The 26,926-nt window shown below is 36.0% G+C and overlaps 2 protein-coding genes and 1 long non-coding RNA gene across 3 annotated transcripts; 2 read left to right on the top strand and 1 right to left on the bottom strand.

Moving 5' to 3' along the window:
* Window positions 1-553: 553 nt before the first annotated feature.
* On the top strand, window positions 554-2,492 carry LOC122573690 (cysteine-rich with EGF-like domain protein 2). The gene is made up of 4 exons (XM_043740404.1): window positions 554-1,073; window positions 1,308-1,965; window positions 2,027-2,122; window positions 2,214-2,492. Exons 1-4 carry the CDS (start codon window positions 909-911, stop codon window positions 2,432-2,434), a joined length of 1,140 nt encoding a protein of 379 aa, XP_043596339.1. The 5' UTR covers window positions 554-908; the 3' UTR covers window positions 2,435-2,492.
* A 4,011-nt stretch (window positions 2,493-6,503) lies between these two features.
* Window positions 6,504-17,950, bottom strand: LOC122573694. Its single transcript, XR_006318799.1, has 3 exons — window positions 17,742-17,950; window positions 8,897-9,001; window positions 6,504-7,005 (listed from the first exon to the last, which is right to left on the bottom strand). It is a non-coding gene; the product is annotated as an uncharacterized LOC122573694 (long non-coding RNA).
* A 5,722-nt stretch (window positions 17,951-23,672) lies between these two features.
* LOC122573924 lies at window positions 23,673-24,474 on the top strand. The gene has a single exon (XM_043740927.1). The coding sequence runs from the start codon at window positions 23,716-23,718 to the stop codon at window positions 24,472-24,474; it is 759 nt and encodes a 252-aa protein (XP_043596862.1). The 5' UTR covers window positions 23,673-23,715.
* The last annotated feature ends 2,452 nt before the right edge of the window (window positions 24,475-26,926 follow it).

The following is a 26,926-nucleotide window of genomic DNA, read 5'->3' as shown; positions in this document are numbered from 1 at the left end:
TATTTCTGGAAATCTGAGTTTCTTAATAGTTCAAGAACAATGCAGAATTTTCCGAATTACATTAGAGTTAATAATCCTAACGTAAACGTCTGTGTATGTGGTTGTTTTAATAACTTAACAGCTAACCGATACGGAGAATATTTATTATTTACCTTACAAGCACCCATGGACGTTTTGGATGAAAAGAGATCCCTTTTACTCGAGCAGATTTTGTCTCAAATTTTGTTAACATCTCTTAGTAAGTATTTCACAAAATTATGTTTAAAATACCATTCCTCACTTCTAACCCTTGCAAATGTGTCACGAATCGCGACACGTCACGACGTCACTAGCGCTACCATGAAATATATACATACATATAGATAGGGAGTGGAACTTGTATTTTGTCATATAATATTTGTCACATCACATTATCTATTTCAAATTGTGAACATTTTTTAAATATAATCATATCTTTTTATTATCTAATGACTGGACTGTTTGTATTTTCTAATTGATAGTTTTTAATATTACGAATATCATATAAACGGTATGAAAATATTTTTCTACCAATTTATTAAAATATGAAATAAAATTGAATTGAAATAAACTTATTTACTAAATGTGCATTAATTGAAACAATGCAAGGGATCAACGTGTCACTTTTGTATTGATTGAACCGCGCATGTTCAGTTACGAAATATTTGTTGTATTATTATACGTGGGCCTGTTTGTCTGAAAAATTTGGAATAATATAGTTATTCATATATTGATTACAATCGAAATATTTAATAAAATAATGATCTTCTACATAGTAGTATAGAATCAATTACATTTTGTGATTTGTATTTAAGAGTAATTATTATTAGCCTTTAAGTAAATGCTGACAGTGGTACTGGAGGTAGTGACCGGTACGTTTCTGTAGAATAATGCGACGAACCAATGTCATTCTTTTTCTTTTCTTAAGCTTGTTTATTTTACTTTCTATGTCTGCTTCTGTAAAGTGCAACAAAACACCTTCAAGTGAAGAATTTAAAGCTCAAAAATTTCCTCCATGTGCGGCTTGCAAGATTTTAATAAATAGTTTTAAGAAGGTGAGTTTGTTAAATATTATAAGTTAAAAGAACTCAATTTTTAAAAAATATGTATACGAAAGTATATATAAATGCATATCTTTTTGTATATAAATTTAATATAATATTGAGTTTACTATATCATATTGTTTATGTATATATATAAGTAATTTTATTCGTATTTAATCATTATTTATCTGTGTAAATATCTTTTATGTATTTATTTTAAATTTATTGTAATGTTTTGTTATACAGGGTGTAGAAAGGACTAGTCGTGAAAAATTTGATGGTGGTGATAGCGCATGGGAGGAAGATAAGTTAGGTTCATATTCAAAAAGTGAAACCAGATTAATAGAAATACAAGAACATTTATGTGAAGAAGTAGAACGTGGTAAAATACAGTGTCAGACTTTAGCTGAAGAATTAGAAAATAAAATAGAAGATTGGTGGTTTAATTACCAACAAATACATCTAGATATTTATGATTATATCTGTATTCAACAAACAGAAGTCTGTTGTCCAAAAGATCATTTTGGTCCACAATGCAAACCATGTCCAGGTTTTCCAGATAAAATTTGTAATAATAATGGTAAATGCAAAGGAGCAGGTACCAGAAAAGGAAATGGTAAATGCTCCTGTGATAAAGGCTATGAGAAAGATGATTGTTCTGAGTGTGCAATTGGATTTTATGAATCCTATAAAGATGAAAATAAATTACTTTGTTCACAATGCCACAATGCTTGTGATGGAGCTTGTAAAGGACCAGGACCAAGAAATTGTGAAAAATGTACAGAAGGATGGCATATATTAGATGGACAAGGTTGCTTTGATATTGATGAATGCTTAAAAAGTGATGAATATTGTTCAAAAAATCAATTTTGTATTAATAAGGAAGGAGGATATACGTGTTTAAGTAAGTTATAAAAAACATACAAAAATAATTTAATATTTATTGTTTCTAATTAATGTTTTAGATTGTGACATGGCCTGTGATGGGTGCACAGGTGATGGACCAGATATGTGTATAAATTGTGCAGATGGATATCGTGAAAAAAATAATTTATGTATAAGTATGTTCTTAATAAATGATGATTGAATAAGATATATAAAAATATTGCTACTACTACTAATAATAATCATATATAAAATTATTTATTTTAGATTCTGACCTTCTGGGTCGTAAACAACAAGAGAATATTGCAAGATATGCTACATATCTTGGTCTGTGCATAGCTACATGCATCATCTTCCAACGAAATATTTATATAGCAAGTGTAATTGGATTATTAGTTGGGATATACATATCGGTTTCAGAATACATGATAGCTCATAGTAATGTTCAAGATACAACAGCAAATGTTGACATTCTAGGACCAGCATAAATGTATAGTGTATTATCTGTCATATTTTAATAAATTGTAATGTATAAAAAAGAGAAAATGAATATTGTAATATTAATAACTCGTATATTAGCAATTATAAAATGCTGTTGTTTGATCTAATATATTAATTATTATTTACCATTTTGAAATTCAAATTTTAGAGATATTTCAATCTATACATATACATATATATCATGTGTTATCATGGATGAATAGCGTTATGTAGTATGTATAATACATACAGTAAAGTATATATATATACTCTTAAAAACTAATCTTTAAACAAAAAAACTTAATCTTGTTCCAAGTATTGCTAAAAAAATCATAATTATAATATAAGATTTTTGGAGATATTATATTAGTAATTTCTTTCACTAGATGGCTACAGGAATGAAATTTATTTCACTAGAGAATGTTTTTAATGGCGAGTATATAAACATATGAAATAAGTGTTAAAGTTTGCAATAGTTTTGTGTCATATCCATATCAATTTTTTTCTATACTTTTGCTTTTTACTTTTATTTCAAATATAAGAAGGTAGTATTTTAAAGCAGATGTATGTAGTATTATATGCACCGATGTGTAATGAATATTTTGACACGCACGTACGTACCGTTTTTGAAGTTTTACTTGTCTCGACATTTTTTTTTATGCAGTGCGAAATCTTTTGCTCTTAAGTTCATTTAGATTTAGATGCTTTTAATCCAAAGATTTAATATTTAATGTTTACAACATTTTTAATATTGATCAAAAATCTCTATTAAGAAGTTAGTGTTCTCATATACAATATGTAGAAAAGGTGAAAGCAATATCTTACATGTACTTTGTCTTTAAGTAACAATATGTGTAAATGCTTGAATGCACTATGCCAACTAACAGCTTTCAAACTTTTTGTTATTTTGGATATATTTTCCCAAGATTTTTTAATATTTTTTAATAAATTATCTTGGGATAGATTTTCCCAAATTTGATACAAATTCATAGAAAAGGGGTTATAATTACAACTTTCAAAACAATTCACTATGCGAGCATCAAATTAATATGCAGATATTAAAATATTTGTACTGTTATAAAATCATTAATTTTTAATATTTCGATGTGATATTTTCAAAGAATATTTTTAAGTCGTAGTACTGTTAGAAAATGCAAGAAATAAGAATCCAATTTTTATTTATAAGTAAAAGAACTTTTAATATTATATATGCATGTAGTCTGTCCGTCACTTGAGTAACAGTAGTAGACAACCATTAGTTACAACTGCAGCAACCTAATTAAGTTTACGTATACTGCCTCGCCTTGTTATATAGACTACATATAGTTATACTTATGTATACTATATACCAGATGGCGCAATACATATTCTGTTTCTCGAAAGTTACGAAAGTCTCTCTCGATATATATTCGGGAAAATATACAAGTTAAGTTGCAATACGTTGTCATATCCATAATAAGAATTTTTGCATGTTTGTTATTTTTGACAAATGTTTTGCACAAGAAAGAATTAAATGAGATTTACTTAATTATCGTTCAATATGTATTTATTGATTACAACTAATGTACAACTTTTATTATTAATTACAATGTATTTAGAGCACGTAACAAGTACGTACGTTATTTTTTTATGCGGAAGGTGAAATTATAATAAACAAATGTTTTCCTAGAGAAGGCACGGCATATCTGCATAATATTTGTGAAAATAAATATTATACCTAAGAAGTTCTTATGTAGGAATGAGCTAATAGATTCCTGGCGCAAGAAATGTCATTACTACATACTTTTTCAAGAATATATAAAAACTGAAATTTTGAGCTCCAAGTTTCAATCATTATTCAAATAGACCAAGCCTCAAGTAGACGTTAATAATAAATACGAAGGATTATTTCAATATCGAATCTTTAATTATCAAGATGCGGCTAGATCGATTTTATGGTAAGATAATCATAAACATTATAGAAATATGTCTATTACAGACAAAATATGGGAAGAAGTAAGAAATAGTGGTATGTTCATACGCCGCTCAATGTTATCGCCTGAAATGCTGCTTGCTACTCGTCACTTTCTATATAATCATGGTCTTACAGTTAACATAATTTATTTATCTTAAAAATATTTCGGAAAATGATTTCCATGCACATTGGGATGTATGCACATGTATACATATACATATACATACATACACTAGCACTGCACTTTAAAATTTCTCTTAAGTAAGTTAACAGAATGACTAATAGATGGCTTCGACATTATTACTTTACTCGTAATAATAAAGATTCTATAAGCTATATATAAGTTGAATAAAGTAAAGTAATGAATGCAATACTTTACATATCATATCCATATGAATTTTTCAATGTCTGGAAGTTTTTTCAGTATAAATATATGCAAAAATATAAAAACGTGTCATTTTCCAGAATTTAGTTTTCTGGATCTTTGATTACACCAACACTCACCATTCATACTTATATGACCATGGCCCATTTTGGGTTAGTCCTCTATTTTTATCCATATCTACGGCAAATCCTAATCACTAACATTAAGTTATAAATAATTTATGTTGAAAACTATATAACTTTTGCTCGAAACATTTTCTTTATTACGAATAATAGTTACGGTGTGATATTCATGGAAATTAATTTAAATGAAGACACTCTGTACAATATAACTACATCATATTGTTATAAAAGCAAAAGACGTTACATATTCTGAGATGTACTCTATAATAAAACTTATACTAAATTTCTGAGTACATTACATATGAAATCGCGAAACTTATATTAATTGTTATACATATTTACTATAGCTTTTTGCTGATTTATTCATTACCAGGTTTTAAAACATAGTCTTATAAATAATTCAATATTATTACAAATTTGTACGAGTATGTAAAAATTTTGTGAAACGTACATTTTAAAAGTTGATAATATTAATTATTAAATTATTATTATTAATTAAATTGTAACATTAATTACAAATGTTATTAATTCCTCCCAATTCTATAAAAAGGGCATATGTATGAACATGTGTTTAACATGGAGACGGAAAGAAGTCCTCTGGAAGGAATGCGAGCCTGATTGGTTGTTTTTGACAGACTCAACACAATCTTAAAGCTAAGCACGCATATTGGCCGAAAGTGTCACATATATGTGTAAACAAAACAATGTTGCATCGCGTGATATATTAGAAAACAGTAAGTACGTTCCTTGGTCCTTGTACTGTTCCACGAGACTCCGTCCATCTCCCTGTTATACTGTAAATAGTTAACATTATATTCGATAGATGGCTACGTAACTTTTTTTCACTCGCAGTAGTAGTAAACCGATAGACTTTAAATATCGTTTCTTAAACAAGGTATGATTGCAATACTCTGTAAATATATCCATATTTATATCATTTTTTTGTGCATCTGTCCTGTGAACAGTATGTCATCGAACTAGAATAGAGAATTTCTTATGGTGGAGAGAATGGTGAATATAAGGAAAATATATCTTATGTAAATGCCATTGACCTTATTGCTATTATCAATAGTCCATAGATATATGGTAGTAAAACATATAGAACTTACTGATATTAATACTGTTAAAAAGAGAGGCGGTGGATAATAAATAATTCCATTTAAATTTTCCTCTAATTTTTCGAGTTATTCAATATTTCTTTTTATTATTCCAATGTATTATCTGCTATACCATTAAAAAATAAAGAAAATAAAGTAAAAAATAAAAAAGTAATAAAGTAAAATAAAATAAAAAATAATAAAATAAAAAAATAATAAAAATAGAGAAAATAAAATTTGAATATGTTCAGATAAGAACTACTAGTAGGGTACGCATGATATATTTTCAAATTTATTTTTCTCGAAAATAAAGCATCTTACGGACAAATTCTATTCTATTTTATTATTTTTATATTTGTCACGTGTCAAACATATGTGTATTTGAAAAATGTATAAATAGTTTACAAAATTTGAAATACAATAAAAGATTGTAAGGATTTATGCTTTTTTGAAGTCTAAATTCAATTTTCCTCGATATATAATTAACATAACAACCAATAGATGGCTTTGGTATTATCATCTTACTCGCAATGGAAGTTACCCTGTAAGCTGTATATAAGTTGAGAAAATAAAGTTGCCGATGCAATACTTTTATATATCATATCCATATCAATTTTTTTACGTAGAATGTCTTTAATAACTCTACTTAGTACTAACAGAAAAGTATATGATAATGTAGTATCGTGGAAGAGGGCTTAAGAGATATGTAATGAAATATAAACAATGTCCCGAGAGCCGCGGCGCCGATGAGAGCCCATCAATGCGTCGTCGGTCTTTCAATTGAACAATTTCGTACAAAGGGCCTACGTATCACCCTGGCTACGAGCGGCTGCGGAAGACGTGCGTGGTGGGTCTAAGAAAAAGACAAAAGGGATGCAAAAGTGAGCAGTGCCAATCGGGAAGCAGAGAGTGCGAGTTGCGTTGTCGAGGTAGTATTGCTAGAGCTGTCGAGAGTGTGGTCCGCATGAGAGAGAACGTTGGATCCGTTGTGACGAGAGTTGCAAATGAACCATTGAGTTGTCTAGATTATAATGCATTATTGTGATTAGTTCGTGTTAAACAACCATCGTTTTTCTGTCTATATTTGTATAATTCATTCATTGTAAATAAACCATCATTAAATCACAAATATCAGAATATATAATCATAGTATATTCCGCCGCGTTATTACAATAATATTCATCTTATTCAGACTTTCTCTATTTATTTGATTCGCTTTTGAAAGACTCGATACTAGCTAATTGCACTTCTTATTTTGTTACATGCTTACAATTAGAATTTGAGGTTATAAAATGAATTAGTCTGTAGCGTTTAAAACATTAAATTTAATAGACAAGAACAAATCAAAATCTTAATTGTAAGTAGTAGTAGATGTTATTGTAACTTGTAACTTGGTTTTCCGAAACGTTGTATATTTAATTCGTGACAAATCAAATTACAGAGCAAATAACATGAAAAATTATAAAAATACTTATTAGGTGGGCACATGAAAAATGTTAATAAGAATGTATTACAATGTAAAATGAGGTTATTTTGATTTAAATGTAAATAGAATTTCTTTCTTACTCATAGTAGCAATAGACTCATGCAATTTAAATATCATTCTTTAAAGAAATTAGGATTGCAATACTCTGTATGTATATTCATATTTATATCAATTTTTAGGGACTACAATCTTGTTTCTCATTTATGTTATTTAAAGTATAGTAAAAAATTATATTTGAAAACAATCCTAACACTAATTGGAATCAAGTAATTTGCCTGCTGCTTCCCTCTCCCATTCCACGTTCACATCCAAGTCAAGGATTATATAAATTCAATTAAAAATCTAATATAATAGATTTTTCTTTATGTAATTCTCTGTTTGAAGGAACTACTAGTGAATATTTTTGAATAAAAATATTACTGACAAAAATATACACTTTGAATATTTCTTAACACGTTGAGTGCCAAGCTAGTTTTACAGGGATTGTCCGTGGTGCCATGATGAATATTTTATTATGCGATACATGTAATGTTGATATATCACTTACAAGAGATAAGTTACCAATCAGGCAAGAGCGTATATTATACTTTTATACGCTACAAAAATTTTTGCACTTCGTGTCTTCTATTTTTTAGTTAGCCCTTAAAGTTAATATGACTTCAAATGAAGATTATGCGTCAAGCAATTGTACTGACGATACATTTTTACCAAGTCCCTCCAAACGATGTCGAATACTGTCAGATACAGAGGAAAATTCCTCGAACAGTTTATCTAATATGATAATAGCAATATGCGCACATAATAGGTCTATATCTCATGTATAAATAAAACTATTTTTATACGTTTTATACTGCATTAACTTCGTCACACCATTGTAGTAACGATGGTAATAATAATAAATTTATAACTATCGACATTTGTTCGAATTATGTATTTCTACTAATCTTGGCGCGCCGGCCAAGGCGCCGGCCATTTTAGTGCCGGTCACCGGTGACTCCCGTGGCATTCAACATGGTTAAAGGTTTGATTGATGCAATATTTTTAAATATTATATCCCTACTAAATTTTTTGTGTTGTATCACAACCTCTACATTAACATCAAACTGACAAAATGTTCAATTGTTGAAGCTCTCTCTCCCTCTACTTATTTAATTCTCAAATATTAATTAGTAAAAATTGATATGTAGAAAAACGGTCGTGAATTATAAAATAGCAATTCTGTATTGCAGTAAAATTCTAACTCTGAATTTTATTACTTAGGTTAGTGGGTTTAGTGTTCAATTTCTCTAACATTGTTTTACAAATCTTTCATAAGCTTATATATAATTGAGAATCATAAATTTTGAGACAGATAAACCTTTAGCACGCTCAGTCATCGAGGAGACAATTCGCCCAAGTTGGTCATGGTACATCTACATATATCTACCTGAATCTGCATCAGCAAGTTGAGTTTCTGCAGACGACTCACTGTTTCGCGATTTTTGTTCCTCTCTTCGAGTGCGACTCGAAACAGCTACGCTGTATCTTCTATCTATGAAGTTGTAAGTCGCGTAAGTTAAAGCGTAGTATCGAGGAATGGATGCATTGATATCTGGTATCGTCTTACACGGTACACAACGATATTGTTATTTTCGTATGTTTTTAATGTGTTTGGACAACCGAATTGGGGATATAGTTTCGTTCACAGCATGATTCACTTGTTGCAAATTACAAAAGATAACTACGAAGAAGAATGGGAGCAGCATTATAACTTTTCTCTTAAGAGCTACAATCTTTAAAATAATATATAACTATTGTGGTACATATGTAAAATGCAGTACCTTGAATTTAATATTGATGTCAAATTTTTGGTTTTGTCAAATTGGAAAATATTAGAATATTACTAGTCATATGCAATTGCAAAATTTACATTGAACGTTAATTCAGGTACGCGTATTTATAGTTTTATTTGTGCTTATATCCATGCTTTATAAATATTATCACATCTTAGAATGCATTCTATGATTTGAGAAGATTGGGTTACATATATGTCGGAGATGAAAGGACACCAGAGCTTTCCCTTTGGAATTTTGGGAAAATCCCTTAACACTGCAATCTAGATTCTACCATAGCCGTAATTAAGCAATGCATTCCGATTGTATTTGTTTGAGATTTGTGATAGTGAGCTTGGGCTCGGGGCGACAACCAGTCGCCGAACGTAGCCGCGGTCAAGGGATGAACGTTTTGCCTAACAAAGGTATGGTGTAATAGTATAACTTTCCTTAAAAAGAAATAGTTGTAGCGGCTTTCGATAGTAAACGTTCCAACGATTTCTGTCCCGTGGCTCGCCACACGCAGACTCTGTTCTTCAGGTAAGATGATTACCAGATGTCCACGCATCTCCACAGTACATGTTCAGCTAGCCTGAGAACCCGTTATAAATCTTAAGATTTGGTTAACTAAAGTCCTTCAAACAGACAAAGTCTTTGTTCCAACTACGGGAAAATAGGGCAAACGACGCTTCCCGCTAGCAACTTTTTCTCAAGGGTGGCTAGCATCCTTCTTTAACAACCAACATGGAAATAGACCAATTAACAGCAACGTCAATTTCCCTCACTTTCCGAACGAAGGCTTCTCTCTACGAATCCGATGACCTCGTGCCCTTAGACACACCCCATCATAGTTTTCCTCTGCAGCATCACCGTGACGGAGAGACACTCTCTCTCATCAATTAGTTAAGTAACGTCTTTACGATCAGTGAATATTTCACGTTTTAACATAGAGTCCAACTTAGACTTTGACGAAAACAATAAATTCGCTATCCTGTTGACCGCGGATTCGTTATCGAACCTGAGGCCATTGTCATTAGTGTCACGAGTGCCTAGCCGCTGCACTAAATTGTCAATTCTGTAATATCCGTACTTGTGTTAATAAACTTTACCTTTATTGTACCACAACGATAGCTAATTCCAGCGAAGATTCATCAAACGCCCATAACCCTAATCACAACGCCAACCCGACATATATGTAATATTACAATCGTTATGTGAACATGTATATTTTATGATAATTGTAGACGAAACGATCACTAGCCCAATCTTGGCAACGTAGATATCTATCTGCAAAATTCAAATGCTATCTACTCGCAATTAACCTGCTGATCAAAATTTGAACCAGTCCACCTCCAGTACAATTATTCCAGATAACTTTTCTCGCTGTAACAATTTTACCAGAAATTTTCGTGGCTCAATTTTCCATCACATCCAACGTCCACCAAATCCTCTGATCTCATTAGAAAGAGCAACGACGGAATTTAATATCACGAGACTGTACTCCAACGCAGATGATCTATCTAAACTCATTTACGAAAGTTCGATTAAACCTTTCGCTTCGGGTGCCGCTTATAAACGGCGCCCGCGAAATGACCTGTGAATACGAGCGTCGCTTATAGACGACATCCACGAAATGACCTGTGGCTATAAGCGCCGCATATAGACGACGACCACGCGACGAATCCTGGGTTCGGCACTCCATATATCGGCCATACACCAATGCCATCTGTAGTCAATAACATATTTTTTCGTTATCAGAACATTTCCTGTTGATTTTATTGATATATCCTATTAATCACTTCCTAAAAGTTACTCATTGTTGAAACAACATCAAAACGTTTTACGCAATATATTTCAAACATCCAAACGATCGTATACTGCTTCGTGCTAAAAAATCTGTTAAATCCATTGACAGTGAAACGATATTTCATATACGATTCTTACAAGAATTATTGTTATTTAAGACTTAGGAAAACGTATATACAACAATCACGCACACTGTGCGCATTTCTGGCGCGCGCTTCCGCTCAGTGACAGTACTTCGGCGGACTGGACTGCCGAAGCGAAAGGATTAATGTAACGACTCGACAGGATCAGTCTTGTCACGAATTTATCAAGTTTCGCATCGCACGAATCAAGATGAAACAGAACATGAAAACCAGGAGCCGCCGATTTAAATGCAGACGGTCTATCCAGACCGATTTCCGAAGGCTCGACCAATGTAACGTCTCAACAGAATCGATCGTATCAGGATTTTGTCCATTAGTTTTACTATACGAGTCGAAATACGGTACTTTATAAGTCAGAAAGGGGAAAGTTATCGACACCTAGTGATCCATTAGCTGTACCTTGGCCTCAAGATTTAGAATCCAAACGAATCGATATTCCAATTACGTGTATTCGTTATTCCTATACAGAGAATCTTAAACCGAAGTTGAACGGCTTGTCGGAACTACGAAATGAAAAGCGAACCTTTTATTTACTTGAAACTTACGTTTCGACAAACCAGAGTACAAAAGTCTATTTCAATGTCTGGAAGAATGAAAACTACCGATCAAGAATGAAGAATTTATATCTCTCCCTGCTAAGAAGCGCGCTAATATCGAATCGGAGATCGATCGAACGAGCAGTGGAAATTTATATTTCCGAGCGAATGAAGTTGAATTATTTAATTCAGAAAGTATCGCACCGCAAACTCTCGGAGAACCGCGGCAAATTTTGAAAGAGAATCTCGACGGTTCACTATCCGGATATTCCGATAAAACGTACAAAAATCGAGGAGCGACGTTACTGGCCGTCCGTTGGATCGGATATAAGGGAATACGTACGATCGTGCAATTCTTTTCAAACAAACGAAACAAATCTTAAGCCAGCTAAACGATCTACGGAAATAATCATTACAGTCGACAAACGTTTGAAAAGCTAGTGCCACACGCTCAAGAAGACCATCCGCTCAGAAACAGTAATCAGAGATAAGACATAGACTCCGAGCTTCGGACTACTTTCGACACATCGCCACCTTATCATCATAATCTACATCAAGGCTGTGACGCACCTTAGTCCACATCAAGATAGGACATCGACCACCGAACTTCGGACTCCCTCGGACACGTCACCGTCCTATCGTCATAGCCTATGCAGAAGCTATGACACACCTTCGTCTACATCATGGATAAGACACGGACCCTCGACCTTCGGACACTTCTCCGCATCAAAACCTACGCTAAACCCCTCAAACCTAAATCCTAAAACCAAAATGTATGTAAGCGGAGACTTCAGACAGCTCGGGCAGTTCTCGCGCAGCCCTTTCTCCGGTTCAGTGTCAGTCTATTGCTTGTAAGTGGTGAATTTGTAATAAAGGAGGTCAGTAGTTGGGTTACGACTCAGTGTTCTCTTCTTTTATCATTCAACCCTGAATTCCACGTTCCTTTATTGTTTATTTCTTTTTCCTTTAATTTTACAATTTGTCCAGTGGGACATTTGGTAAAATGTAACATGTGATTGAATAGCACGTGGATGGTTACCCCCAGCGGGGTAGCATCTTCGTGTTTGTTAGGTTACATCCTTTGCGAGGTCAGCTGGCTGTTTCCTTTTTAGTCTTCTTTCCGTGCTTGCGTTGATCGTTTCCGTAGCCAGCCGGTTTGGGTGTGTTGTTACTCTTTCTCTGTACCTTCCCGCGCATCTGGTAATCTCCTCCTTGACCTTGGTATTCCCAGGTCCTTCCGAACATCCTCGTTTCTAACGTACCATGGGGCGTTTGCTATTGTTCTCAGAATTTTTGATTGTAACGTCCCTATTTTGTTTATATGGCTCTTTGCTGCTGTCCCCCACAGTGGCATTCCGTATGTCCGGATTGGTTTTATAATTGTTTTATATATTTTTAGTTTATTTTCTATGCTTAGTTCGGATTTTCCACTTGTTAGCCAATGCGTTTGCCTGCTTGTTGTCTGTATTTTGTCTCTTATTGATTTAATATGCTGCTTCCACGTGAGTTGTGTATCTACGTGGAGTCCTGGGTATTTGACTTGTCTCGTTCGTGTTTTGTGCGTGCCGTTCAGTAGGATGTTTGGTGGCGTCTGTTTTCGCAATGGGAATGTAATATGGTTGAATTCCACGTGACACTAGCAATGGACATCGTGCGGCTACGAACCACTCACCGAAACTGGGATTAGATTTATCTTTACCGAGCTACGCGATTTAAACAAATATGGCTCTGCCGAAGCTGCGTCAAATCGCGAATTCTACGTCATCGAATGTTGAGAAAATGTCAATGAAAATATTTACACAGTTTGGAGTCTCAAAGACGTTTTCTACTAACCGCGGTCCAGGCTTTATGTCCGAGTCGGCAAAACATTCGAGCAATTTGTTTAGAACATACCTGTACTAGCCTTTGCCATTGCGAAATCAGTGGATAATTCGGAAGATTGCGAACACCAGTAAGTGCAATCGCGTAACTTTTGCGCTCAGAAAAGGGAAAACACCGGATATCCAACTGGACGGCGGCCACGTAGCACGAACAAAGCGCGTCGAGTATCTAGGAACACATTTAGGTACACACCTTACATGGAAGCATCGCATAAAATCAGTAACAAACAGAATACGCGAAAGAATGAAGCAGATGTGCTGGTTAACGAATAGAAAATCTAAATTAAGCATAAACGGATAAACCAAATACACACAAAACGATAATCAAAGCAATCTGGACATACGGAGTCCGACTATGGGGGACGGCAGCGATGAGTCACATAAATAAAATAGAAACAGAGCAAGCGAAAATCTCAAGGACAACAGTTAACGCTGCATGGTACGTCGGAAATGAAGACTTACGAAAAGATTGAAAAATCCCAACGGTCAAAGAGGAAATCGCCAGATATGCAAAAAAGTATAAAGGAAGACTCGCAACACAGGCGAATCAGCTGGTAGCTTAAAGAAATGAAACCATAGTGGAAAGAAGACTGAGGAAGAAGCATCCTGCAGATCTCACGATAGAAACACAATGAAACGTGGAAGATGGAGTGCCGCTGGGGGTGACCATCCGCACGCTATATTTTATCACTTACAGCTATAATATTTTACCAAACGTCCTACTGGACAAATTGCAAAATTTAAATAAATAAATACAAAAAAAAGAAAATTCGAAAGATATCGTTTAAATTTAAAAGATTAGCCGAAGCATTGCGCGAAGACTAACGAAACCGGAACGAGTAGGTCTGATTGGCAACGTTCGCTTGCAACGCTTCAACCCTCAAACCCGCTGACTCAACAGCACACGAACTTCTACTCGGCCAAAAGGCTTCTCTACCGTCGTCGATTCTAAGAGAACTGGAACTTCCCTGCGCCTGCGACGATTACATCCTCGCGTCGTTACGAGACAAGGCGAATATCTTCCTTGAAGCAGCGATGGAAAGCTTGACGCGTTCGAAAGACGGAAACGAGGAGTATTACGATAAGAAAGCCGAGGCAGTGGAGTTTCAAGTAAACGGCCCCGTTTTCACGCAGCGAAAGCGAACTAGGGCAGGTTTGGATAGAAAATCACCGCGCAATTTCAAGGGATCCGCGCAGGGTTGCTCGAGCGCACTCTAACGATACCGTGGAAGTTGCACGAGGAGAGACAAATGTTAGGTATCGTCGTAACATTTTGGAACTCTGTGTTTCGCGCAACTATGATTCCAACGATCTTCGCTCTGATCGTATTTCCCAATCTCACGTGCGACGCGCTCTGCGTCAACGCTTTCCTCTCGCATTCGGACTATTTTAGAGCGAAAGGAAGCGAAATGTCGAGATATCAAATTGCGAATTGACTGCGTCGACGGGTATCGACGTGAGCTGCTTGCACGAGGCGATCTGCACTTTGGCAACGTTCTCTACCGTCGTAGAATCTTTGTGCGTTAAACGTCGGAAGCTCGCGCGCAACACAGTCGCGCTATCTTCCACCGTGGCTAAACCGTTGAGATTTATCTGTGAAAATTGCGAAACGCATACGGGAAGAGTAAAATTTTCAGCGACCTACTCGAACCGCCGAAGCAACGTCAGCGTTAAACGGCGAGTAATTCATGGAATTTCTCGCGTCCTAAATTGGCTAATCGGAATAGCCGACGTGGACGATGCTCGATATTATTCCGACGGTATAAAAATCGCCCGTCAGCGATAACGAACGAACAGGCGCGCTTCTGAAGCGTCAAAGTTCAGCAATTTCGACCACGTTACGGAACCTCGACGATTCCCCGCAGAAGATTCTTTGAAGATTACCTGAGAATCTGCGCTAAATGTTACAAGCGTCGTTAACAAGCAGATATACCAAGCAAACCAGGGCGATGTTAACGCGCCTGGTCGTCCGAATATGCAAAAATCGAGCGCGTAGCTCGCAGTTAATCCATCGGGCTCGCGTCTCCGCCGAATATTGCGAGTATATCGAAGCGACTGATTCAGGAAGCCGCGACGCAGTGTCGCCGTTTGCGACGATCTCGAAGAATCTTAGCGACGAGTTAAATAATTCAAGGTCGAGCTGGAAGCTAGAACCAGTCGCAGCAGCGAGCTACGACAATTTACCAACAATTTGCAAGCCGGTAAGAACGCGTGCTCTGGTTGCTGTCGCGACCTCGTGACGTTCCTTTCGGAATTCCTCGTAAAAGGAGTCTTCTGCGACTCGTACGAATTAATTCCGCTTCCTGTACGAAGCTTTTATAGTCCAAGTGCGTCCATCTTCTTCCGAACAGAACCCAGACGATCGTATTCGATCCTGTCGCCATCCAACATTTATTTCTCGCTTCTGTCTCGGTCGTCGGATCGCGACGGATACCTGGACGACACGCGTCTGGGTACGCGCCAACGTGCACATCTGCGAGGCTACGGGGCAAGCAACGCGCGAAGCGACCTTCACGCCGGACGCCTCGCGTCCATCGACTGCCCGATGACGGCGAGACGAGGGCTGCGAGGTCCGAGATCGACGTACGCGGAGCTACGCAGCGGCCAATCGATGGACCCGCGTTCCACGGCGCACGCTGTGCCGCCGAAGGTCAATTCGCGAAGAATCGCGCGGAGGACGCAGCGCTGCGTGGGACGGAGACGCCGCGGTTGTGCAACCGCAAGGGCTGCGCGCTGTACGCTCCAGAACCGTGGAATCGCGTCGACAATATTGGCCATTGCGTGGTTCCGATCGGCGCAAGAAGAACAGACCGCGTGATGAACATGGAAACGCAGGAGACAGAAACTGAACCGGCTGAGGCGGATTAAACCAACGGTCGATACGAGTTCATAACTCGACGACCGGAGCGATCGTTCGCGTGTAGCGTTATGGTTTACGATAGCGCTGCACGCGATCGGTGCTCTGTGCCGCTTCGAATAATCTGCGGCAACTGTCGCCGTTATTTCGGCTGCGGGAAACTCGGCAACAGCGTTCTGTCTCACGAGGAACCGCCACAATGGCGAAGTAAGATCGTGAACGACGAGAAAGCCGCGTTAGTTGCGCGTTTCACTCCGATGTTCGCATGGAACACAGAGAGAATTCGGTGAAATAGTCGCGCTACCGAAACGCGCTATCGATCACGAAACGACGAAGGACTACGAGAAGCGCCGCACTCCGTTCCGTCGCGTAATTTACGAAGAACGAGTGCTCGACCGATCGTGTTTTAAGAACTCGGAAGACGGGGAAGCTGCGCTTTAGGAGACGCGAGATTATCGACTTCCCTCGCAGTCTCGTCGTTGTCGACGTGTTTCGACTGAAAAAGCGAGCTTTAAGACGCGAGAGTTACGCCGGTTCGAAAGTTACGCGTGCTTAGAGTCAAGCACTTTTGGCGTATTTGATGGGACGCTTTCACGCCATGTTGCTTTCTAGCCATCGTTTCATTGGCTCGCGTCACGGTCGTATGGTAAATCTGGAAAATACCGTGGAGAGGATAGGGCTCTGAGAGACGAAACGATGTTGGTGAATTTGTCCGCTGTGAGACACTTCGATCGAGTAATTCGGACTTGTCGTGTAGCGCCATCGTGCAGAGATTACCAGAACCCGGTTGTCTCTGTTTCTTTGTGTTCTTCCTTAGTGCGGTCGCATAATTCATGGTGTAAAACGAACAGCAACGAGTATGGACGAAAACAGCAATACTTTGATAATGATAATAGGGAGCGATTTTTGTCTTAGATGTATGACCATTACGATTATATCGCCGTTATTTTATATTCAACCAGTGTCTAATAAATGTTACATAATATAAATATCTTTTTCTTGATCGAAAAGCTTTGTAAAGTGTAGAGTCGTACTATAACCTTGCTTTTCCATTAAAGAATTTAATAACATTGAAACGTTTCATTCGCGAATAATATTTTTGACGTGATATTATTTACGCACGTTACAGATAGCGTTAACAGTTACACAATTTTCTGACGAATTGAAGAAAATTAAAAGCGAATTTACCTCACGGTATACGCGTCGAATATAAAGGTATCAAATATATGTGCACGTACTTGACTTTAAAGTTGCAGTTTTCTGACATAAAACCTTTTCGTTGTTAATAATAACACATATTTAATAAAGCTTCGTAATCGATGTTCATTCAAACGACATCTTTCCATACCGAACGAAATACCGTGTACGCACTTATTTTAAATAAATGTCGAGAAATTACGAAAAGCGGTTTAGGTTAGTCACTGAGCGAGCTCGCTAGTGTAGTTTATATTCTCTACTTCGATGCTTTCACTGGCAGATAACGCGACATACAAAATCCTACGCTCCTCGATCGTGGCGTTTCACGGTGGCCAATTCGTAAAGCTCGGCTCTCCATTTCAGAGCCTTACCCCCTCCACAGGAGATTCCAGCTTGTACACGCGACCGTGGCCTACAGCCAGCGACTCCGTTCATTGGTCCAATCGTGGCTTAGAAAGCAGTATGGCGTCAAAGTAGCCTATCAAATACGCCGAAAGTGCTGCATTTCACGTAGGCCACGCTTTCGCGTCAACGAATACCACGCCCTGAAACTTGTCTCTTAGGTGGAAACACGTGGAAAGTTAGAGGATGAAAAAGTCGATGAAAAAGTCGATAATTTCGCGTCCCCTGAAGCGTAGCAAAGCGCGAAAAAGCATCACTTCGTTGTAAATCGCTACATGTACATTTCAAGATATAACAATTTCACCCCTTTCGGATCTTTCACGCCATTACAATTATAACGACCATACATAATATAAATTACAATCTAACAAGCCTAACTGCGATATTCATACGTTCACATAGTCCACAATATTCTTCTGTTCTTACGACATAGTAAGAATTCCACGTTTCATATTCTCTTCTATTTTAATATTCCCATTTCTGACGCTCTCGTCGACCTGATATTTCCATCTCTTGCGTATTTTAGCAACATTGCACGCGCAATTGTTCGTTCCTTTTGCTCTTCGATGTTAAAGCGAAGCATTTCGTCGTTAATTTTAGACGTTGCGATGCACACGTTGCGCCGATATCGTCGTAATACTAGCGCGAAGTAAACCCAAGTTCGCCAGACGCATCGCTCCGGAGGTTAACATTTTTGAATTAAAAAGAGGAAGGTTTCGAACCGCCGATCGCTCTATCTATGCTTCACCTATCCAACTCGACGAGTTTCGCCAGCTTTCCCGACGCTTTCTACGCAGGCAACCTCTAGCAAGCTCGGTCATCGAGGACGCAATTCGCCCAGGCTGGTCATCCGATGACTTTGTTGAGATATGTATAATTTTCTCTGCTGGACTAGGTTAAACGCGCAGTAAGAATACTCGTATGCGAGCATCAGAGTGTTTACTTTTTATTATTATTTTATTGCAATTTTACAATTTGTCCAGTGGGACATTTGGCAAAATATTGTATCTTAAATATACATAGCATGTGGATGGTCACCCCCAGCGGGGTACCATCTTCGTGTTTGTCAGGTTATATCCGCTGTGAGATCAGCTGGGTGTTTCCTTTTCAGTCTTCTTTCTCGAACAGCCATATAAACAAAATAGAGACGTTGCAAGCAAAAATTCTTAGAACAATAGCAAACGCCCCATGGTGCGTTAGAAACGAGGATGTTCGGAAGGACGTGGGAATACCAAGGTCAAGGAGGAGATTACCAGATGCGCGGGAAGGTACAGAGAAGGAATAACAACACAGTCAAACCGGCTGGCTACGGAAACGATCAACGCAAGCACAGAAAGAAGACTAAAAAGGAAACAGCCAGCTGATCTCGCAAAGGACATAACCTAAAAAACACGAAGATGGCACCCCGCTGGGGGTAACCATCCACATGCTATTCAATTACAAGTTACAATATTTTACCTAATGTCCCACTGGACAAATTGTAAAATTAAAAACAAACAATTAGAAAAAAAAAGTCTTCTTTCTATGCTTGTGTCGATCGTTGCCGCGGTCAGCCGGTTTGGGTGTGTTGCTATTCCTAATCTGTAATTTCCCGCGCATCTGGTAATCTCCTCCTTGACCTTGGTATTCCCAGGTCCTTCCGAGTGTCCTCGTTTCTAACGTACCATGGGGCGTTTGCTATTGTTCTCAGAATTTTTGCTTGTAATGTCCCTATTTTGTTTATATGGCTCGTTGCTGCTGTCCCCCATAGCGGTATTCCGCATGTCCAGATTGGTTTTACGACGGTTTTGTATATTTTTAATTTGTTTCCTATGCTTAGTTTGGATTTTTCACTTGTTAGCCAGTGCGTCTGTCTGCTTGTTGTCTGTATTTTGTCTGTTATTGTTTTAACATGCTGTTTCCACGTGAGTTGTGTGTCTATGTGGAGTCCTAGGTACTTGACTTGTCTCGTTTGTGCTATGTGCGTGCCGTTCAGTAGGATGTTTGGTGGCGTCTGTTCCCGCAATGGGAATGTAATATGGTTGCACTTGTTGGCGTTTGATTTTATTTGTTTAACTTGCAGCCACTTTTCTATAATATCAGAGTGTCGGAGTATATGCGTGCGCGGCGTCTGAAAAACAGATGCGTGTAAACTGTCCAGTCGTTAGAAGCATCTGCAAGAGTCGTCGGTTAACAGTCGGGTGTAGAAGAAAGTGCTGAGACGCGTGCGGATATGTATCGATAAATATAATAGAGATCGTCCGTTAAATAAATGCATAACTATTTAAAGGTTAATTAAAAATGTAAGTTTTGTATGCTCGTAACATTATTTCGGCTTCAAAGATCCAAAATTCTCAACAGACTTTTCTCCTTCTTACGGTATTACACACGTACAGGTGCATTTATCTACCAGAATTTGCAACAGCAAGTTAGATCTTGAGTTTCTGCAGACGACTCGCTGTTTCGCGATTTCGGTTCCTCTCCTCGAGGGCAACTCGAAACGGCTACGCTGTATCTTCTATTTATGAAGTTGTAAGTCGCGTAAGTTAAAGCGTAGTATCGAGGAATAGATGCATTGATATTCGATTTGGTATCGTCTTACTCGGTACACGACGATATTGTTACTTTCGTACGTTTTTAATGTGTTTCGGCAACCGAATTGGCAATGTGGTTTCGTTCACAGCATGATTCACTTGTTGCAGACGATAGAAGAAGGAAGCTGAAGTTACGAAAGGTGAACTACGAAGAAGAACGGGAGCATCGTCGGTGGATGATGTCTCTGCTCGAGTCAAATTTCCGTAATACGTTTATTTATTTATTAGCTTGCACGCTGAAGAGTAGATCGCAAATAACGTGGAGTATAAAAGAAAAAAGGGGGAAGATCCGCTGTATGTTTTAGCGTTCAAGGGGAATTAATTCTTTTAAGAGAGAAGGGAAGCTCTTTCTCGAAGATTAGATGGAAATATGATCAGAGAATATCTATACGTAGAAGTTAATACGCGTAATGGCTGGAAATTCTTTCATTCTGGAATATTCTATTTGGAAAATTTTCCTGGCACCATCTGTGAATCATAAACCATTATATATAGTGGTATTTTAATAAATTGTTGTTAAAAGTCTGAAAACGTCGTCTCGTAACTTCGAAATTATTGCGGGTGAATAGGTGAACATTTTGCGAGGTATGAGCTTTAAAGATGTATTTTTGTTTTAAAATATCTTTGTTAGAAGTATCTTTTACCGTGAAACGTGTAGGAATAAAATATTTTTGGTCCTTCGTATTAACATTAATTACAAATGTTATTAAGTACTCCCAATTTTATAAGAAGGGTTGTATTAACATGTGTATAACATGGCGATGGAAAGAAGTCCTCTGGAAGGAATGCGAGCCTGATTGGTTGTTTTTGACAGACTCAACCCAATCCTAAAACTAAGCACGCGTATTGGTCGAAAGTGTCACATATATGTGTAAGTAAAGCAATGTTGCATCGCGTGATGGTGAGCGATAGAGAACATTAAGTATCTACGTACCTTGCTTCTGAAGTGTCCCACGACATTCTTTTCTCCATCTCTGTGCTATACATATTAGGTTGGCAACTAAGCGGTTGCTGATTTTGTCAATAAGTGATATTTTTTCATCTTCTAATTTCGAGTTATTTAATATTTCTTTTTATTATTCGAATGTATATTTGGTATACCATTAAAAAATAAAGAAAATAAAATAAAAAATAAAAAAAATAATAAAGTAAAATAGAATAAAAAATAATAAATTAAAATAAAATAAAAAATAATAAAAATAAAGAAAATAAAATCTGAATATGTTCAGATAAGAACTGCGGTACACATGATATATTTTCAAATTTATCTTTTTCGGAAATAAAGAGTCTTGCGCACAAATTTTATTCAATTTTATTATTTTTATATTTGTCACGTGTCAAACATATGTGTATTTGAAAAATGTACAGATAGCTTGCAAAATTTGAAATACAATAAAAGATTGTAAGAATTTAAGCTTTTTTGAAGCCTAAATTCAATTTTCCTCAATATATGGTTACCATAGCAATCAATAGATGGCTTCGGTATTATCATTTTGCTCGCAATGGTAGTTAGCCTGAAAACTGTATATAAGTTGCGAAAATAAAGCTACCTGTGCAATACTTTTATACATCATATCCATATTAATTTTTGTTTGTAGGATGATTATAATTGTTCTCCTTATTATTAACGAAAAAGCAAAAATAACATTGATCTTGTTGGGACTTCCTCTAGTTATTTGATATACTTTTAAGAAACTCAATAATAGTTAATTGCATTTTCTTATTTTTTTACAATGTCGTAGAGATCACCAGTGGCCGTCGCCACGAAAAATGATTCAAGCATTGATTTTTATAACTAACTTTATTTGCTGCAAATAATATTACAACATAAATATGCATCGCATAATGAAAAGTTCACGTCGGCGCCTTGGGCAAACCATGGAAAATTCATCTGACAATCAACGTGTTAAGGATTATATAAATTCAATTAAAAACCTAATTATAATAGGTTTTAGAATAGCAAGTCCTACCCTGCTCCCCTCCTGTACTATTCCAGGAGCTTCTTTCTATCTCCATGTTATAGGTAGTTAACATTACATTCGATAGATGGCTACGTAAATTTTTCCTCACTCGCAGTGGTAGTAAACCGATAGACTTTAAATATCGTTCCTTAAAGAAGATGCGACTGCAATACTCTGTAAATATATCCATATTTATATCATTTTTTTGGCGGATATTGACTACAATCCTGTATTAACATACAATGAAGAATTTCTCGTTGTAGGAGGAACAACATTATACATAACAAAAGTATATTGATGTAAATGCCATCGGGCCTTTTACTATATCAATTGTCTATAGGTATATTAATAGGAAAACATATATAGATGGTGTTAGTCATATTAATACTCTTTAAGAGAACAGGGGGTGGGTAATAAATTCCATTTAAATTTTCATCTGTTAATTTTGAGTTGTTCAATATTTCTCTTTATTATTCCAGTACATATCTGGTAAACCATTTAAAAGTATTAACACTTAGTTTAACGGATCCGTCAATTTGACAGATTTCAAACTTCGAAATGAATTATCCCAAAAACTATAGCATTAATTTTAACCGTTTTGCATCGTAATAAATTAATCACTTCATCGAAAGAATTTATACACACAATTATTTTTCCTAAGCTTTCTAATTTTTGAAATTTATATGTAGTATACGTATTTCTACGAAACCCGTCAAATTAACGGACTAGCTGATTTCATAAACAATCCTTATATATTTGCTTCGTTCGTAAAATCATCCCTCCAATAATAAATATAACAATGAAAGAAAAGTCTTTACTAAGATGCTTCCAATTCGTTATCTCAATCTATTTTCGTCTTCAACGAAATCGCTTATGCCTATCACTGAAGAAACCCCCAAAGCGAGACACGATCTTCAGTATGATTGCTGCAATGACAATATAAAAACGTTTTCCAAAGTCAGTGTGCAAAGTTTCATTTATTGCAGACAGTCTCCGCTTATTGTAAGTATCTACAATAGGGTAATTGAATTTGGGCACAGTATTTTTTTATTTCGACCAACCCCCTCTTTTTAACAATCATGAGTAAATCCAGGAGATATAATAAGATATTGAACAAAATTGTCAACATCAATGAAGATTGTTCCGAGGATACCTCCGAAGGAGATCAGTATGAATTAGGCCAAAGCGAAGTTGACGGTGAAAGTTCTGAATACATCAAAAGTGGAGAGATAGAAGGATCATCGGATAGCGAAGAGGAAAGCTTCTTGAAAGTGTGTCGTAACAAGAAAAGGACGCGTATTCTTCCTAGTTCTGACTCCGAGGATGAGAGGACGAGCGTTCCAAGCGCATCCCAAAATGTAATGGGTGAAATTGAAATTGCGGTTGACTGGACACAGTGGATAAAACTGAAAGCAGGCGGATCTGGGGGTAGAACGCCCGTTCGTATGATATTCAAGGATATCGCAGGGTTTACTGGCTGTGCTAAGAGGAATATTATGTCGGGTTGTGTAACTAGTGTTTCCGAATTGATAATTGACAGACACATAACGGAATACATAAAAGATTGCAGTGAAACCGAGGCACATCGAGCTTTGAAAAAAGACTGGACAATCACAGTTGCTGAGTTACGTAGTTTTACGACAGACAATTTCTTTACAGGCATCCCGCTAGCTGAAAAGTTGCTTGCAGAAAAAGCAACCTTGGTTGGGACCGTCCGGTCGAACAAAAGAGAACCGTCGAAACCAGCGAAGGAAAGAAAGAACAGGATGACTTTGTTTTCCTCGCATTTATATAAATCAGAAAACTGCACGCTTACTGTAAAAGTAAACCTAACGTGAAAGTCCTCCTTCTAAGCACCAAACATACAGGTGTACAAGTAGAAGACAATTATAAACGTGTTCCAGAAACCATTAGTTTTTATAATAAAAGAAAGTTTGGTGTGGACGTCGTTGAACAGATGGCACGCAAATATAGTGCGAAAGCAGGGAATTTCCGATGGATCCTTCAAGCTTCTTTCAATATTTTAGATTTGACAGCGATAAATGCGTGGATGTTATATAAAGAGTGCGCCGGATCGAAAATATTCAGAAAGGAGTTTATATTTTGTTTAGTCGAGGAATTAACTGGAGAAGAAGAGAAGGAGAACATTTGCCAAAGATCAGACGCTTCATTTCTGTCACCTTCAACGTCGGAAGTGCGAAAAAGTTGCCAAGTGGGCTACTGAAAAAGAAATGGAAGCAATAATTGTTGTATATATTGCAAAAAGATCGTATGCGGAAAATGCACAATCAAATTTCAGTATATTTGTAAAAAATGTGCTCAATAATTATGATTACCCTATACTTAATATTATTATCATTTCCGTGATAATTTAAAAAAAGAAAAGACTTTTTACTTATTAATAATTCATTTAAACCTGAAGCCTAATATTGTTCAGTTCAGACTTAATTTGAGTAAATCGATTTTTTAAAGAAAATGCGTATTTTCGTTTACCCGTCAATTTTACGGCTGCTCGTAGAGATAGGTATATAAGAAACGCCCGTGAACCTAGTGTTTATCGTTTCCGACAAACTGGTTTTTTCGCTAGGTCATCGTCAAACCAATTTTCGAAAATAGTGTTTTTGCTGATATCGATGTAACCACGAGTGAAAAAAAAATTTTATGTCAATATATGTAAATTGTGGTATAGATTCTAAAATATTTTTGTTAGGGATATTTTTTACCGCAAAATGTATAAGAATAAAATATCTTAGGACCTTTATATTAGTGTTAATTAATTAAATCGCTTTATAAACATATATACGTTCAATAAATCTAACATTTCTTACTAGATGTTAACTTTGCCTAGGCACGTTGAGTTTAATAATAAGTTGTATTGGAAAGTACATTGTCCATACAAAGCACAATGTCGGATAGGAACAGATTAATATTTTTGTATTTGTCATATGTCAAACATATAAGTGTTAAAAATATGTATAAACAAGTTTTCAAAATTTAAAGCAATAGAAAATTGTAAAGAATTAACTTTTTAAAGTCCTGAATTAGTTTTCCTCAATAATTAACATAGCAACCAATGCTTCTGAAATTTTCTGCGATACTCTTTTCCATCTCCGTGTTATACATATTTTAGATTGGCAACTAAGTGGTTGTGGTTTTTGTCAATAGGTAGTATTGACAAACTATTATTCTGTCCCTACGACGAATCTTTCTACCACAAGAATTTCATTGTTATACTTTAACGTGAGAAATAATTCGCCTAAAAATTAAAGCAAATACTTCTATACTCTGAAAGTTTTTGAATCGTATCAACATTAAGGAACGGTATTAAAAGTGCATGTGTTTACTACTGCTGCAAGTGAGACAAAACTTACGTGCCATTTATCGAATATAATGTTAACTATTGGGTTGGCAACTAAATGATCGCGGATTTTGTCAATAGGTGGTATTTTTTCATCTTCTAATTTTGAGTTATTCAATATTTCTTCTTATTATTTCAATGTATATTTGGTATACCATTAAAAAATAAAGAAAATGAAATAAATAAAAAAAATAATAAAATAAAAAATAATAAAAATAAAGAAAATAAAATTTGAATATGTTCAGAGGTATATGTAAGGTACGCATGATATATTTTCAAATTTATTTTTTCAGAAATAAAGCATCTTACGGATAAGTTTTTTTCTATTTTATTATTTTTATATTTATCATGTGTCAAACATATGTATATTTGAAAAATGTACAGATAGTTTAAAAAATTTGAAATACAATAAAAGACTGTAAGGATTTAAGCTTTTTTTAAGCCTAAATTCAATTTTTCTCGATATATAATTAACATAGTAATCAATAGATGGCTTCGGTATTATCATTTTACTCGCAATAGTAGTTACCCTGTAAACTGTATATAAGTTGAGAAAAATAAAGTTGCCGATGCAATACTTTTATAAATCATATCCATATTAAATTTTTGGTCCGGGGAAATTCCGTTTCTCACCCACAATTTTAACCAAAAAGCAAATAATATGTATGTCGTTAAAGGTTCTCTACTTATTCGATTCGTTTTAGAAAGACCGAACACAAGGTAAATGCTCTACTTATTTTGTTACATACTTCTTACAAATAGAATTCGAGGTTGTAGTATAAATTGGTCTCCATTATTTAAAACATATAATTTAATAAACAAGAACAATTCAAAATCTTAACTGTAAAAGTATTGAATGTCATCATAACTTGTAACTTGGTCTTGCGAACCCGCTGTATATTCAATTCAGAACAAATCAAATTACATAACAA

This window comes from Bombus pyrosoma, linkage group LG2 (assembly GCF_014825855.1).
Source record: "Bombus pyrosoma isolate SC7728 linkage group LG2, ASM1482585v1, whole genome shotgun sequence".
Classification (NCBI taxonomy): Eukaryota; Metazoa; Arthropoda; class Insecta; order Hymenoptera; family Apidae; genus Bombus; species Bombus pyrosoma.
This window is presented reverse-complemented; position numbering and strand designations above follow the sequence as displayed.